A 13,948-nucleotide genomic window follows, 5' to 3' on the forward strand; every position below is an offset into this window, starting at 1 on the left:
TTCGTCACCGTCTCCCATCATACTTTCGTCCCAGGAGGATACTCATCTTCCAGCGACACCATAGAGATGGAGTTGTCATGAAAGAAAGTATTTTAGCCATACAAGGACGCCTCTCTCTGGTCTCATGAGGCATAAATACTTCATATGAACTCAGTGATGGTCAAACTAAATAAATTACGAAATTTGGGAAAGAGCCTGAACACTGAACACAATTACGCCAAGATGGTCGCTCCCACGACAGTCGGTTCTACATTACCGGTACGACTCGGATTTATATCCGGCCAAGGACTGTCACTTCAGCAGCTTTCCCCATATATGTATGGGGAATGTTTATGCTGCTACAACAACAACAACAACAACGCCAAGATGGTGCCTTCCTAAGAAACGTTGCACCTCCTTTCGTCTTGCGGTAAATTTCTGTGAATACTTTGAAAATTTAATTTAAAATTTAAAAAAGTTGTAGTAGAATATTTTAGCGCTTCATTAAAATGCCAAATGAATTCAATTCGGCTTTGGAACTGGAGCATAAGTTCACATTCCGCCCACATATTTTTCTATAATGCAAAAACACAAACAAAAAAAAAGAAACTAAATCGATGTTTATGTATATATATATATTTATTAATTTATATTGAGATAAGTTGAATTCTTTCTGCATCCGTTTCGAAGAAAATCATTTAATATTAAAGAATAAAACTTTAGATGCTCAATTGAGGATTGGAAGCATAATATCCGAAAACAAAAAAACGCTATTCGCTTAACTTATAACACTAATCGGTAATTATAACTAACATTAAAGAGTTTTGAATAGAGCGAAAAAATCTGCTTAAATGTCTTCTACCGCTTGCTTATCTGTTAGACGTGAGTCGTACAATAGTTCGTCGCGTAAACGTGTTTTTTTCACGAAGGGTGCGGATGTATACAAATTCAAGCACAGTAATTTATTTTTAATTATTTTGTGTTTACTTAATCGGTGATTGTTAAATGTATTAAAAGAAGAACGTTTGGCTAAAATTTGAAGGCAATATGTGTGTGTGTGTGTAGGAAAGTTAAAAAAGAACTAAGAACTAAGGTAACACCTAAAATTTCAATATTTTCCGACAAACCGTTTTGACGTGTTTATATGATTTTTAAGCGGCTCGTAAATTAGGGTATTCGCGAATATGACTACTTCCGCCACAGTAAATTTCATGCATAATACGTGGGCTTGGTGTTAGAAAACAAAATTGAATAATTATCGTTGATTGTTTGAATTTATAGGGAAACAAGATAGTTGATATAATTGATTAATTTTTTTTTTTTTTTGTTTTAATGCGATAATTAGAAAAAATCTAAATGAGTGCAATAAAGAGCACAATCGGAGCACATGCTAGCGATTGGGTTGAAACGCAACCACCACGGCGACGTTGACGATAGCTACGATGTTTCGAACATCTTCAAGCGCAGAGTGGGTCAATTTTGTGGAAAGACATCTTCGATATTTACGAACGCGCACGCACCAAGCGATGCCTGAGCCATCACCTTAAGTAATTCGGAAGCGTGCGCTACGCACACATCAAGCGGGGGGCGACGCGCATAGTTCATCGATTCTGGAAGAGAATGAAATCGGTTACACAAAAAATTGTAGTAATAAAAGTAATAAAGCCTCCTTCTCTAATCTTTGGACTTCTAGTAAACAGTATTAAATTCTCGAAAATTTGCGAATTAAAATTAAAGCTCGAAATAAATTTTAAGTTTGAAATTTACTAGTTTCTGAAATGTTGTTTTTAGTCCATAATTGAGAAGATATTTTGCATTATCTGCTTACCTAAAATGGCGGAATTGAGTGCTGTGCAAACCATTTCTCGTTTCGTGGGACAAAGTTGCCAACCTAAGGGACTGGACCAGGGATTTGAATAGGCGATTAAACTAAATGCATCCTGAAAAAAATAAACAAAAAAGAAATATAAGATTTTTGAGCTTATGAGTAAATTATTAAATAATTATTATGTTTAATTTTTCTCAAATTCGGAAAAAATCGATTTAACTCGAAAATAATCTCGCTCACAGGGTGTGCATGATTAAAGCTACGTCCACATATAGATTTTGGATCGCTTGTTGTTTCACTAAATACAATTATATACATATAATTGGCTCTTGACCCTTTTCGGGTGTTTGGCTGAGCTCCTACTCCAATTTGTGGTGTGCGTCTTGACGTTTTTCCGCAAATGTAGATACCTATTACTTTTATGCTGCCTCTGAACGGCAGATGATTTTTTTTGGAGGAGATTTTTCATGGCAGAAATACACTCCGGGGCTTGCCATTGCTTGACGAGTGGCGATCGCAGTTAGAAAAATCGTTTTCTATCATTTGGTGTTTCATGTTCGGATATTCGAACCGTTGGACTGCCGAATAGTAGTCACGCACCAACCCATTCAAATACGGCAGCCGCTTAAATAAATAGAATTAGCATTGAAAATTATTACATAATTTACCTATTTTTGCCTTAAAAGCGAAGCGAAAGTGAAAGTTGTAAGCAGAAAGACCCTAAAAACTCATTGTACTAATTTGTACCTCCACTGGGTGGAAGTTTACGGTGTTAGCGTTGTTCCATGATTCTTCAAAATACGCGACACGATATTTTAACCAGTTTTGAAATTTTTTTTAACGCTCAATATTTTTTTTCACAAAAGTATAACTTATTGTGCAACCAAAACCATATGAGCCCATATTTCAAAAATTGTTGGTATGTAGTTTTACAGCTTATTAAATTTTAGTATAATAAAGTGCAAGCGAAAAACAGGGTCTCTCTATCTAACGAAATACCCAAGTCAATACGAACATTATACAGCTAACTAGACGAAAACATGATCAGAAAATTCAGGACAGATGGGAGAGTCTGTAGACTTGCAAGAATTCAAGAAGACGCTCCCAGTTGTACTCGATTTATACTATCACTAACACGAAAAGATTGTAGAACTATGATAGACGTGCTGACGGGACTTGGCCCAGTAGCAGCGTAGACTTATATGATAGGGGTATCGAGAGCAAGGCTCAAAGGAAACTGTAGAGCTTGGCCTGTGGTATTCAAAACACGCTTAAGTTATTTGGGGGGGCATCACAGTTTGACGGATTGGAAGGCATATCAGCAGTGCGTTGGTAATATCTTCTTGAATTCGCAATTTAAACAGATACCATTCAGGTGGACTATTTCAAAACGCATAACTAATAAACTCCATCTGATGTCGCTATGGGCCGCAACTGATCTATGCGTGACTGCAAGTAAACCAGGTTTACCTAACCGAACCTACAGTGCAAGTTGGAAATTGTTAAAAACTCCTGCCGCACCTTCTTCTTTATAAAAATTTGTACGGCTTAAGTAAAGTCTTGATCTGAACGTGAATCAGTTGGTTTTTCTTGTGCCATATGTTTACTCACTTCCAACATTTGCCGATCCTCATCGTTCATTTTGTTTTCCTTTTCCAATTGCTGCCCCATTTGTGAAAGCTCTTTGCCGAATTCCAATATTCTTTCTATGCCGTGACTGTATTTATGAGTGGAGGGTGATACATCGATATCTGCTGAGATAAGTGAATAAATTTTATTTTGTTCAAAATATTTGTAAATTTGTATAGCGATGTGTAAAAAATACAAACCCATTTCCTCATCTATGTCTAAAGAAGTAATTAAATGTGAAATGCCGTTTTTGCACGAGTTGCCTATAAATACATATATATATATAATATGAATATATACATATTTTTTATAGGTGTACAAAAGCTCTGTTTAAGAAGCTCAACTTCAACATTTTTTGAGGTAAAAATGTATGAAAGCTCCGCCCTGCTAACTAAAAACCTCCTTTATTTACCGTTTGTATGTGTATTTGTCTCCATTTCAACATCATTCAGATAATCAATATTGCTGGTGTTGTTCTTATTACTAATTGAAATCGCATCATCAGAGCAGTTCTCATCCGAAGCACTGTGAAGAAAAAATTCATTACGCATTTAGTTAAAATTTAAATATTGTCTTTGCTTACGATGCGTTTTTCATATCCTGTTGATGCGCATGATTATCGACGTTTATCACAGCTATATTTGTAGTTGTCCCCATAATCTGTGCATTATTATGTGTTACTGTGCTCTTACCATTCCGATACGATTTGGTTGACTGTATGACCGATGTTTGATTCGGGGGCGTTGTCTGCGTTTGTGTTGTGATCGAATTTGTTAATTTATTATTAGTGGGGCAGTACTGAACCAACAAACAAATATAAAAAAAAAAAATAAAGGTACAAAAAAAATTAAATGATTACATGCACTTTAACTATCGTTTAATTTTTTTTATAGCTAAGTGCTGCTGTTTTTTTCGTTCTATTCGCTTTACCTCGATATCGGTCCCGTTCACCATTTCTATAAATTGTCTACATTTTAGCATGAACCAAAGATTTTTGTTACTCTCCAATAGTCCCGGATAGGAGCGCATCGTGTGCTCGATGGCTTGACCCATTTTGCCAGACATTACCAGTTTCAATATTTCTACATGAAGAAGCAACAAAAAAGGGCTTTAACGTTTGTGGCTTAAGGTTTTTTAATGACAACATACTCTGACGATTTCGAATAGATGTCATATCTTCTTGCAACGATTGCCCAGTAGTTCTGGCGAATGCTTCTGCAGTCTGACTATATCCATTATGTAAGAGATAGGATGACACCATTCTTTAAAAGAGAAGATAAATATTTTCGATATATTTAATTTATAATAGGCAATTTTTCAAACTAATGCCCACTTATGAAGAAGAGTCGTGGGATCACCCTGATCAGGTGCCATGGGAAAATCATAAATGGTGGTTCTCGTTTCAGCGCGCATTTGTTTCATCATGTCCTCGATTTGATCGAATTTGAATGGCTCCTGTCCAAAGTTAGCGTCAACCTCTTCACCAGGCGTCTGTAGGCCAACCGTTGGATAAAGTTTACTCTGACATATATAGGAAAATTAACGATTATAATTTCTGGTTTTCTTGTAATACACAAATAACCACATATTTTTAATATCTTACAGGTAAATCTCTGAATGCGACACCCAAGTCGATGCCATTTTTTGTATAAAAACATGTATTATCCACAAAGTTGACACAACAACCGATTATGTCGCCGGTTGTGAAGGTCGGTCCGTACGACTGACCATTGCCAGACGAAGAAAAAGAATTGCCATCGTCTCCGTGATATCCATATGATTGCTTGTCCCACCCTGAAAGAGAAATACGCGGAAGAAAACAAAACGGTTGTTTGTATTTGTAGGATAAAGCTTACGCGCTGCCTTTACCTGGTAAACGGTTCATGCGAAATTGTTGAGCTGTCAAACCGATACCCATGTAACCGTTCTTGCCTTTCGATATAATTTTCACTTCAAAATAGTAAAGACCACAGGCGGCTGGAATTGGATGAGCTGTGCGCACAGAGGCGGCGTCATTGTGTTTGTTACCTACGCCTGAAATAAATAGTGCGAATAGAATAAAAATTATAACAACAAAATTATACGACAGGAAGATGTGAAAAAGGCTTGGAATTGTAGTAATCATAGGGAAATTATTATTATTTTTTTTTTTTTTTTGCTGGAGTGACAGCTCTTGACCAGGCATATAATTATATGTAAATCCGGGCCGTTCCGGAGCCCTACTACTAAGCGTTGACGTTGCTAGGATACCTATAAGATAACTCTATCAAGGCAACTAATTCAGTGCGGCAAATGCTATCACAAAAGATGAATTGAATTTCTTCGTCCAAGTGTGCCCATTTTAACCTAACCTAACCTACGTATTACTGGCAAACTCATAGACTAAACTAAACAACAACCCTAATTTTAGATAAATTTTAAAATGTATGCACCATTTTTTTATACAATTCACCTAGAATGCTTTGCCTTCCAATCAGGTCGCCAAACTTAATTTAAATGCAATCTATACGCAAACAATAACAACAATCAGTGTACTAACCCCATATCAGCTGATTATCTTTACATCAACTACATAGTTGACAGTCGCAATCAACAACAATAAACACAAACATACCAACATAAATGTCAAAGAAGAATGGTGAAGGAAAACAATAGAAATGCGTGCTTAATAAAAGTAAAAAAAATGTCCAGGCCAATGACAAAAGGGAGCGAAACGATAACGAGCGAAATCTGCTTTCGTGCTTAGAGAAGGGTTAAATATATATATCAAACGTTCTCTGTCGTGCTGAAAAACTTCGCGTTTGCTTCCTTTCCATTTATTCGTTGATTTGTTGACTCGTTCTCCTTTTTTAGTTCATAAAATGGCAGCGCACACTGCACTACACCACAGCGTTACCAAACTTGGGTGTTTCCGGACAATTGTGGTCTGATTAATTTCGACCGCTATTAAAAAAACATTTTCTATATTCTGGAGTTCCATGAAGAACTACAGCAGCCGCAATTAGTTTACCAAAAATCCAATTAACAATTTGCATTGAAAAGTGGCATTTATATGGTTATTTCGGCGTAGTGCCATATTTCATGATAAGTTGTAGCAACTGTGAATTGTTACAAATTAAGTTAATTGAGTTGATTCTTCGATTGCCGCCGGATTTGGTAAGGAAATTTTTCAGTGGCAACACTGCTGTACCGTTGTTTGCGTGAGAAAACAAAGACCAAATAGGGGAAAAACAAAACAAACAATGAGGCGAATGGAAAATGATCAAGTGCTACCAAAATAACAACAATGACTTATATTTGCAATAAGGTTGAATTTCGTCGAACTTATTAAATTTATCGATGAGTTGCTGCTATGGGTATCTACTATAGTAAATAAGAATCCATTGGCGGTAATTCATGTTTAAAGCCCGAATTCAAGAAAGATTATCGTTTTCGATGGAATAAAATGCCTTGGCTTTTACATAATGATTTTCTGTTTTGCTATACACCTCAAACCAGGTGCATATATGCCTCACTATATAGCTCGCAGCACTGAATGTAGCGCTTTGACAGTTACTGCGTCCTACTGTGCCCAGGCGACAAGGCTATCACCCCAGCTATCAAACCTTATTATTTCGAGGAACTTCATATTGGGTTTTAAAGTTGCATTATAAATCGTATTTGTAAAGTGTTTACTCACCTTTGTAGTGTACACGTAGATTATTCAACGAAAGTCCAATCGATAGGCATTTTTCGTGTGGACTCCAACAGCGTGGCAGTGGAGTTTCAGATTCGTTCACATTTGGATAGAGCATTTTTAGGCGGTCTGTTACTTGTTGATGCGAATGATGATGATGGCTGCTGCCGCTGCCACCACTTGTGGTGGCGCCCTGTTTCACAGCCGCGCCGCCGCTGGACGGGTTATCGCTGTTGCTGCTGGTCCCAAGCATATTTGCTGTTAAGAGTACGTTGGTATTTGCGCCGTTACTAGAATTTAGAGAGCTGCCGAAATTGATGCTGCCGCCGCCACCAGATAGCGCGGGTATGTCAAACACAAATGGTGGGTTACTGCTACAGCCACCGAAATTAGGGTAATAATGATGATGGTGGTGTAGTGGTAGTGGATGCGTAAATGGATGGTGTGTAAAGTGCGGGGCGTAAGAGTGTGCAGCAGATGGCTTCGGTGCCCTAACTCGTTCGAGGCCCACGTTCAATTCGTCGTCTGCGTCCTCGTCTTCGTCGTCCTCCTCTTGCAGCAGCAATGGCAGTGATGTTGGAGGTGTTTGGTTACGTTCGCTAGATGCGCTGCTTCCAGCTGCAACTTCACCTATTACGCTCAGAGTAGAGCGTTGAGCACCGCTCAAACTTTCCTGTTGTTGTGATTGGTTTTGTGAACCTGGCTGTTGTTGTTCTTGATGTTGACTAGTTGTTGCAATATCAGCGCTAAGTTCAACAACTTCACCAGCGACAGATTCTAATGTAGATGCATCAATCGTATCGGCAATTGTGGTACTGTCGTTGAAAGCACATTCGTGCGTTGGACACTGCTGTTGTAGTTCTTGTTGTTCAACAGATTGTTGTTGCTGTTGATCTTCACCAAAATGCGATGGTGATATTGCTTCCTGTAGTTCCTGCTGCTGCTGTTCGAGTGGTGGTGATGGCGGTGGTGGTAGTAGTGCGTGTTGCTGGAGGGAGGGAGAGGGAGAATGGTCAAAATGAAGCGTATGGGCAGAGTGTGGTTGTTCTTGTTCATGTTGCTGATGATGATGATAAAGTTGGAGATTGTGTGACGATGATGTTGGCGACGACGATGATGAGGAGGATGAGGGAGGTGGGGTAGTATTGTTATTGAATAAGAGGGGTGAAACGAAAACTGAATTATCCGGCAATTGAGATGCCGTTTGCAACGATGGCAATGGCGGTTGTTGTGGTTGAGGCAGCCCAACTGCGCCGATATGATCCTCATGATGTTCCTGCGACAGCTGGTGCTCCGGCTGCACCAGCTCCGCGTCGCCATCATTATCTGACGATTGTAGCATTGGCAACATCGGCAAATTGGCAAGCAAATTGCTGCTACTGCTGTTGCTGCTGCTGCTCGCCGACGAATTCAGTTGCTCATTATCGTTATCGGTGTCCATCTTTTATTCAATAATGTTGAAAATATTGCAGAAAACTGAAAATATGGTACACACTTTTTAAATATCTGTCTTAAGTGTGTAGGAAGGATGTGCTATGGTAGAGAATTTTGCGGAGGTACAGTGGTTCATCGTTAAGGTGCTTAGTGGTTTACATCATCAACATCATCGTCGCAAAATCAGCACTAATGGGTGCTTAAAAATAGATACATATATCTTAGTATTAAATAAATAAAATATAAGAAAGATTTACAGTTTGTAAAGGGTTTCATAAAGAAGCCACCATTGAATAGCATTGCCATTTATTTATGAAGAACGATGCCCTATATTTATTAGCATCCTTGCAAGGTATTAATGCACAAAAATAAAAATCTGCTCCACTATTATGCAAATTTTCCACCCATTTTCTCACCCTAATATGAGTACAATTTTTATTAATGAAAAGGTAACATGTTCGGCATGCCATTTATCTTGGACCTTTGGTTGGATCCGGAAAATCCAACTCCACAGTGGTGTACATATAGAGAATACACAAAGAATGAAAGAGGCCAAGGCTGCGCTGACCTAATTGCAAGATGACCCTGGCATGGAAACGGCTAATAATTTAGCTCGGTCTTTATAAAAACATTATTTCTATACATTTTCAGTCAATATCACAATAGATAGAGCGCCATAAATAGAATTATTAATAAGTAGAACCGAAATAAAAGTTTATCCAATATAACATTAAATATTAAGCATAAAATTCTATATTTTGGTGACAAAGAAGACAACTTCACAAACACATACAGGCACACAAAATATTGGTGATAGTGCTAATCTTCCTGCCTACTAACTATTGCGACGCATTGCACTGCATGTTCTTTAGTAAATCACCAGCCATTGACTGATTAGGAACGAGATGTACAAAATCAATATATCATCTATACGTACATTAGTTTAAACTATGTTATGTGCATATTCGTTATAAATACTCTGCAATTTGTATAAAGATGTTATAAGTTTTTCGTTTAAAATTAGTTCTATCAATTTTCAGAGTTATTCACTTTTTACGACTTTTCACGGATTTACTTTTCCCCTCTCGAAAAAAAGCCAATCACACATCAAACACACGCACAAGTACGCAACTCCTCATTCTTTTCACGAATTATTTCTTTTGCTTTCTGCTCGCTTTGTGTTCGATGTTTATGCGTTCTTTCGTGTTATTTCCTTCTGCATTGTCAAATTCTTCTTTCATCTTCTTCAACTTCTGGTGTTTTTCTTCTGTTCTACGCTTTGACTACACATTCGTTGGGTTTATACCTAACACCAACAACAAACAATCCAAACACATACATACACACTTCCATGCAAGTGAAATTCGTAGGGAAAAATGCGATGTAAAATTGATGAACAATGGAGCTGCAAGGTAGCTGACCATCGAGCCTTCCTGTAAAACAACTGGAAAAGATTTCCGAATATACATATGTACGTTGTGGTAAAGTGACCTCACTCTTCAATAAATTTTACGCAAAAATTAAAACGATTGTGGTCCCACGCATTGCGCTGTCACTGTTTGTTTTTCTGCAATTTTTCATCATTTCATTCACCTTGGCACGACACTAAACGCACAGCTGATTTTTTGTTCACTTCCCCACGGAACACGTTGGCGACACTCCTTCACTTGTCCTTTAAAAGCCAAAATCGAATTTTTAGATAATATTTTTAAGTTATTTTTTATTTTTGTCCTTTCCAGAGAAATCACAACTTTAACGTCGACTGTCGATTATCGCAACAAGAACGGCACAGTGTTGCCAGTGACCTTTGCAATGTTTATCGAAATTGTATTTTTATCGAATGGCGCCAGATGTGCACCTTGATGCGATTGCGAATATGATTGAACATTTTTGATATTTCTGCTTTGTAATTTAATATTGTTTTAGTTAGTGTTGCCAGACACCTTAAAAAAAGACTTCGTCTGCAGAATTTTACACAGACGTTGTCTAGAAGGGTGTTTTGTTAATTTGTAGAATTTTTGAGTAGTCTACATTTTGAGACATTTTCTAACTGTCAGATCTATTCATTCGAGCAACAACAACATTTTTAAAATAAGAACTGTCATTGGAAAAATAATAGAAGAATGGAATGCATGACAAATAGATGACCCACAACCCAACAACAACTTTTCATTATTCCGTTTTACTGACATTTCCAAAGCAAAGCGAATTGAGTACCTTAGGTGGCGCCATTAAAAAACAGTTACTTTATTTTTCGCGATTTTGACAAGCCAGGCGTCAGCTCCCTTCGAAATACAAAGCAAACGAACAAAACAAACAAAAATAGGAGAAATTACATGTTTGTGAAAATTCAGAGAATGACTTGGTAGTATTTTGATTTGTAAGAATTAAACTAATATAACGAAGTGCCGCGTGTTTAATTGTGAAAGCACAAATTAATAAAAAAGCCTCCAAATGCAGTTTGTTTGCGTTTTTGCGCGGAAGACGCCGTGTCAAGAAAGTATGTGAGTGGGTGTATAATTTCTTGTGTTTGGTTGTTTCCATTGCTTTCGTCTACTCTTTCTTTTCACAAACAAGTAATTCCTCTTTCTTTTGTTAGTTTATTCATGGACTCTTACGACACAGCGAATTCGGATAACAAGAAAAGATAAAATGATTTCCATAAAAACCAAGTACTACTTGTAATATAAATTACATAATAAATTCTAAATTTACTGGACTAATCTGTCAAAATAGTTATTTATATTTATACTAATCCAATCAATATCCAAATATAATTATTCTAATATTTAGACCTTTTGCACTAAAATACTGTAATTTATTAAAGATAGAAACCAACCTGGTTTACGCCGGGCTGAACTCAAATCATGTAATGATTTAAAAGTCGAACAAACTTAATTTTTGAACAGCTACACTCAAAATTATATCTTAATCCAGCATCGAGATCGCAAGCAAACTTTTTTGTCGACATAAACTCTCAAAAAAAAAAAAAAAAAAAAAAAAAACACTACTTACTACTACTTACCGAGACTCTATCATCCTTGGTATCTGACGACATCTGCTATCGAACTTCCCAAGCATACTTTGTGTCCAATCCAGTGGAATATAAAAATGAGATGGTCGCCGATTTGTAAGTGTCAGCGCAACAGTGATGGTCAACGATAACATGGCACCCTCCTCATTTTCATCGTCTCCTTTGAATGAGCACCATTAGAAACTATATTTAGTTTGAAAGCAATACTTACTTGAATCGTTTATTAATAAATCCAGTACATTTCGGAAGCACAATCCATTTAAAAGTTTTCTTTTCCACTTGTAATCGGCATGTCAACATAGATGGAAGAAATGTCTGGCAACACCAGAAAAGTTTTGCGTCGATTCTGCAATGACTGCTAGAAAGGAGTGTTCACAGTATGATGTAAATGTCTGTAAAATGTTTACATCTGTAAACAAACTGTGAACACCCCAGATGTTTGAATCTTTTGCATTTGTCTAATGCCCAGGTTACACTTGCTTTAAGGTGACCCAATATTCTGCTTGTTAGAATCATTTGAATCATCGGTTATGACGTAAGTTATAACGTAAGCTACATCTTCATTGTTAATTTAATTTTTTAAAATACTGTTGTCAAAGACACAAAGCCTCGCCCATTGAAAGTGCTGCAATAAATAAAAAAATAAAAAAATAAATAAATAAAAAAAGTTGTAAGAAAATGTTTATATATAATATAACATTTTTTTTTGTAAATTGTCATATTTTTTATTTATATTAATGCATGTAGTTGAACTTCATGACTTTTGTCTATTTATATGAATGAAATAGTTCACTACTCGTATTTTTATGAATTATATCAATCGATCAGAATTTGTGTAAGGCGAAGCACGAAAAAGCTATCAGGTCTGATGAAAGTATTTTTTTATACATATGATTTCGAGACATACATATATTTTAGTAATTTACAGTATATGCGTAAGGCAATAACGAGGTAATAATAAAAATTAAACTAAATATGAAAATGCAAAATGAAAAATTGGCTGAAAAAAATAGAATGAAGCAATAGGTTCAAATGCATATATATATATATATATATATATATAATTGGCGCGTACACCATTTTTTGAGTATTTGGCCAAGCTCCTCCTCGTATTTGCGGCGTGCGTCTTGATGTTTTTCCACAAATGGAGGGACCTACCGTTTCAAGCCAACTCCGAACGGCAGATATTTTTATGAGGAGCTTTTTCATGGCGGAAATACATTCGGAGGTTTGCCATTGCCTGCCGAGGGGCGACCGCTATTAGAAAAATGTTTTTCTTAATTTTGGTGTTTCACCGAGATTCGAACCTACGTTCTCTCTGTGAATTCCGAATGGTAATCACGCACCAAGCCATTCGGATACGACGGCCGCCTAGTCTTATTTTTTTACGATTCTATGATCATTTGGCTGTAGTGCTTTTCAGTTCATCCTCTAGACAGATGCTGCAAAATGGATTTTAAGTGTTGCCAAATCTCTCAGCGTTGATATCATGCTCGTATGTTCGGAAAGGACACTCACAAAATTCGAGAACTGCGGATTTGTTACGTTACAAGTTTTCTTGAGCGATTCGGATCCACATGTGGGCAGGAGAGTGTTGCGACTTTGAAGTTTGTGTACGTGCCCAGCGCTCGATGAATCGGCCCGAAGCCCATCTCTACAGGTGCAGACCCCAAGATGGTCAGGTTCAAGGACATTCCAATACTTTAATATAGCGAGAAGACCCCCTCACAGATCCTCTGGCCAGTTAGCACTCAGCAGTTCTATACATGTTGTACCTGTAACCAGGTACTCTCATCCGGTACTCTCATCCGGGGTGCTAATTGTCGCTTGGCTGTCAGATTGAGTTTTACTTCTGTTATAACAGGTGGCGCTAAAGTAATCCTCCTATCAGAAAATGCTATAATATAAATTTTGCGATTGGCCCCTAATGTCAGTTCTGTTTTGACATTTGTGTAGTAAACACATGCGAAATGCACGTTAATAAACAATGTTACGCTACACTGCTCCAGAACGCGGAATATTGCTGATTATTTATTTGACCAATAATCGGTCGGTGACTTTGGCACAACGTGAATTTCGTCGCAGGTTTCCTCGCCGTCCAACGCCTACTGGTGAAACACTGCGACGTTTAGCCGCTCGCCTCGAAGAGACTGGCACAACACGAGATGCTGCTAGGCGTGGCAGACCCCGGAGTAGCCGTTCTGCAGAGAATATTGCTGCTGTAGCCGAGGATGTCATGGAAGCGCCGTCGACATCGACCAGACGACGTGCCGCGCAAATGGGTATCAGTCGACGGCCTTTACGGCGAATTTTGGTACAATATTTGAAGATGTTTCCGTACAAAGTCCAGACGGTGCATGAGCTGTTA

The 13,948-nt window shown here is 37.6% G+C and overlaps 1 protein-coding gene across 3 annotated transcripts; it reads right to left on the reverse strand.

Moving 5' to 3' along the window:
- Positions 1–597: 597 nt before the first annotated feature.
- On the reverse strand, positions 598–10,350 carry LOC129243883 (ran-binding protein 9). Of its 3 annotated transcripts, none has more exons than XM_054881299.1 (13): positions 10,140–10,350; positions 7,116–8,588; positions 5,306–5,470; positions 5,040–5,230; positions 4,770–4,957; positions 4,586–4,698; positions 4,367–4,518; positions 4,020–4,234; positions 3,849–3,961; positions 3,637–3,699; positions 3,419–3,558; positions 1,808–1,919; positions 598–1,589 (listed from the first exon to the last, which is right to left on the reverse strand). In XM_054881299.1, exons 2-13 carry the CDS (start codon positions 8,551–8,553, stop codon positions 1,453–1,455), a joined length of 3,027 nt encoding a protein of 1,008 aa, XP_054737274.1. In that variant the 5' UTR covers positions 8,554–8,588; positions 10,140–10,350; the 3' UTR covers positions 598–1,452. The 3 variants fall into 3 exon arrangements, with proteins under 3 accessions (XP_054737274.1, XP_054737272.1, XP_054737273.1); XM_054881297.1 differs by lacking the exon at positions 10,140–10,350 and adding an exon at positions 9,484–9,889 and having other exon boundaries at positions 3,419–3,561; positions 5,300–5,470; XM_054881298.1 differs by lacking the exon at positions 10,140–10,350 and adding an exon at positions 9,484–9,884 and having other exon boundaries at positions 5,300–5,470.
- Positions 10,351–13,948: the final 3,598 nt, after the last annotated feature.

Source organism: Anastrepha obliqua, chromosome 4, assembly GCF_027943255.1.
Source record: "Anastrepha obliqua isolate idAnaObli1 chromosome 4, idAnaObli1_1.0, whole genome shotgun sequence".
Lineage (NCBI taxonomy): Eukaryota > Metazoa > Arthropoda > Insecta > Diptera > Tephritidae > Anastrepha > Anastrepha obliqua.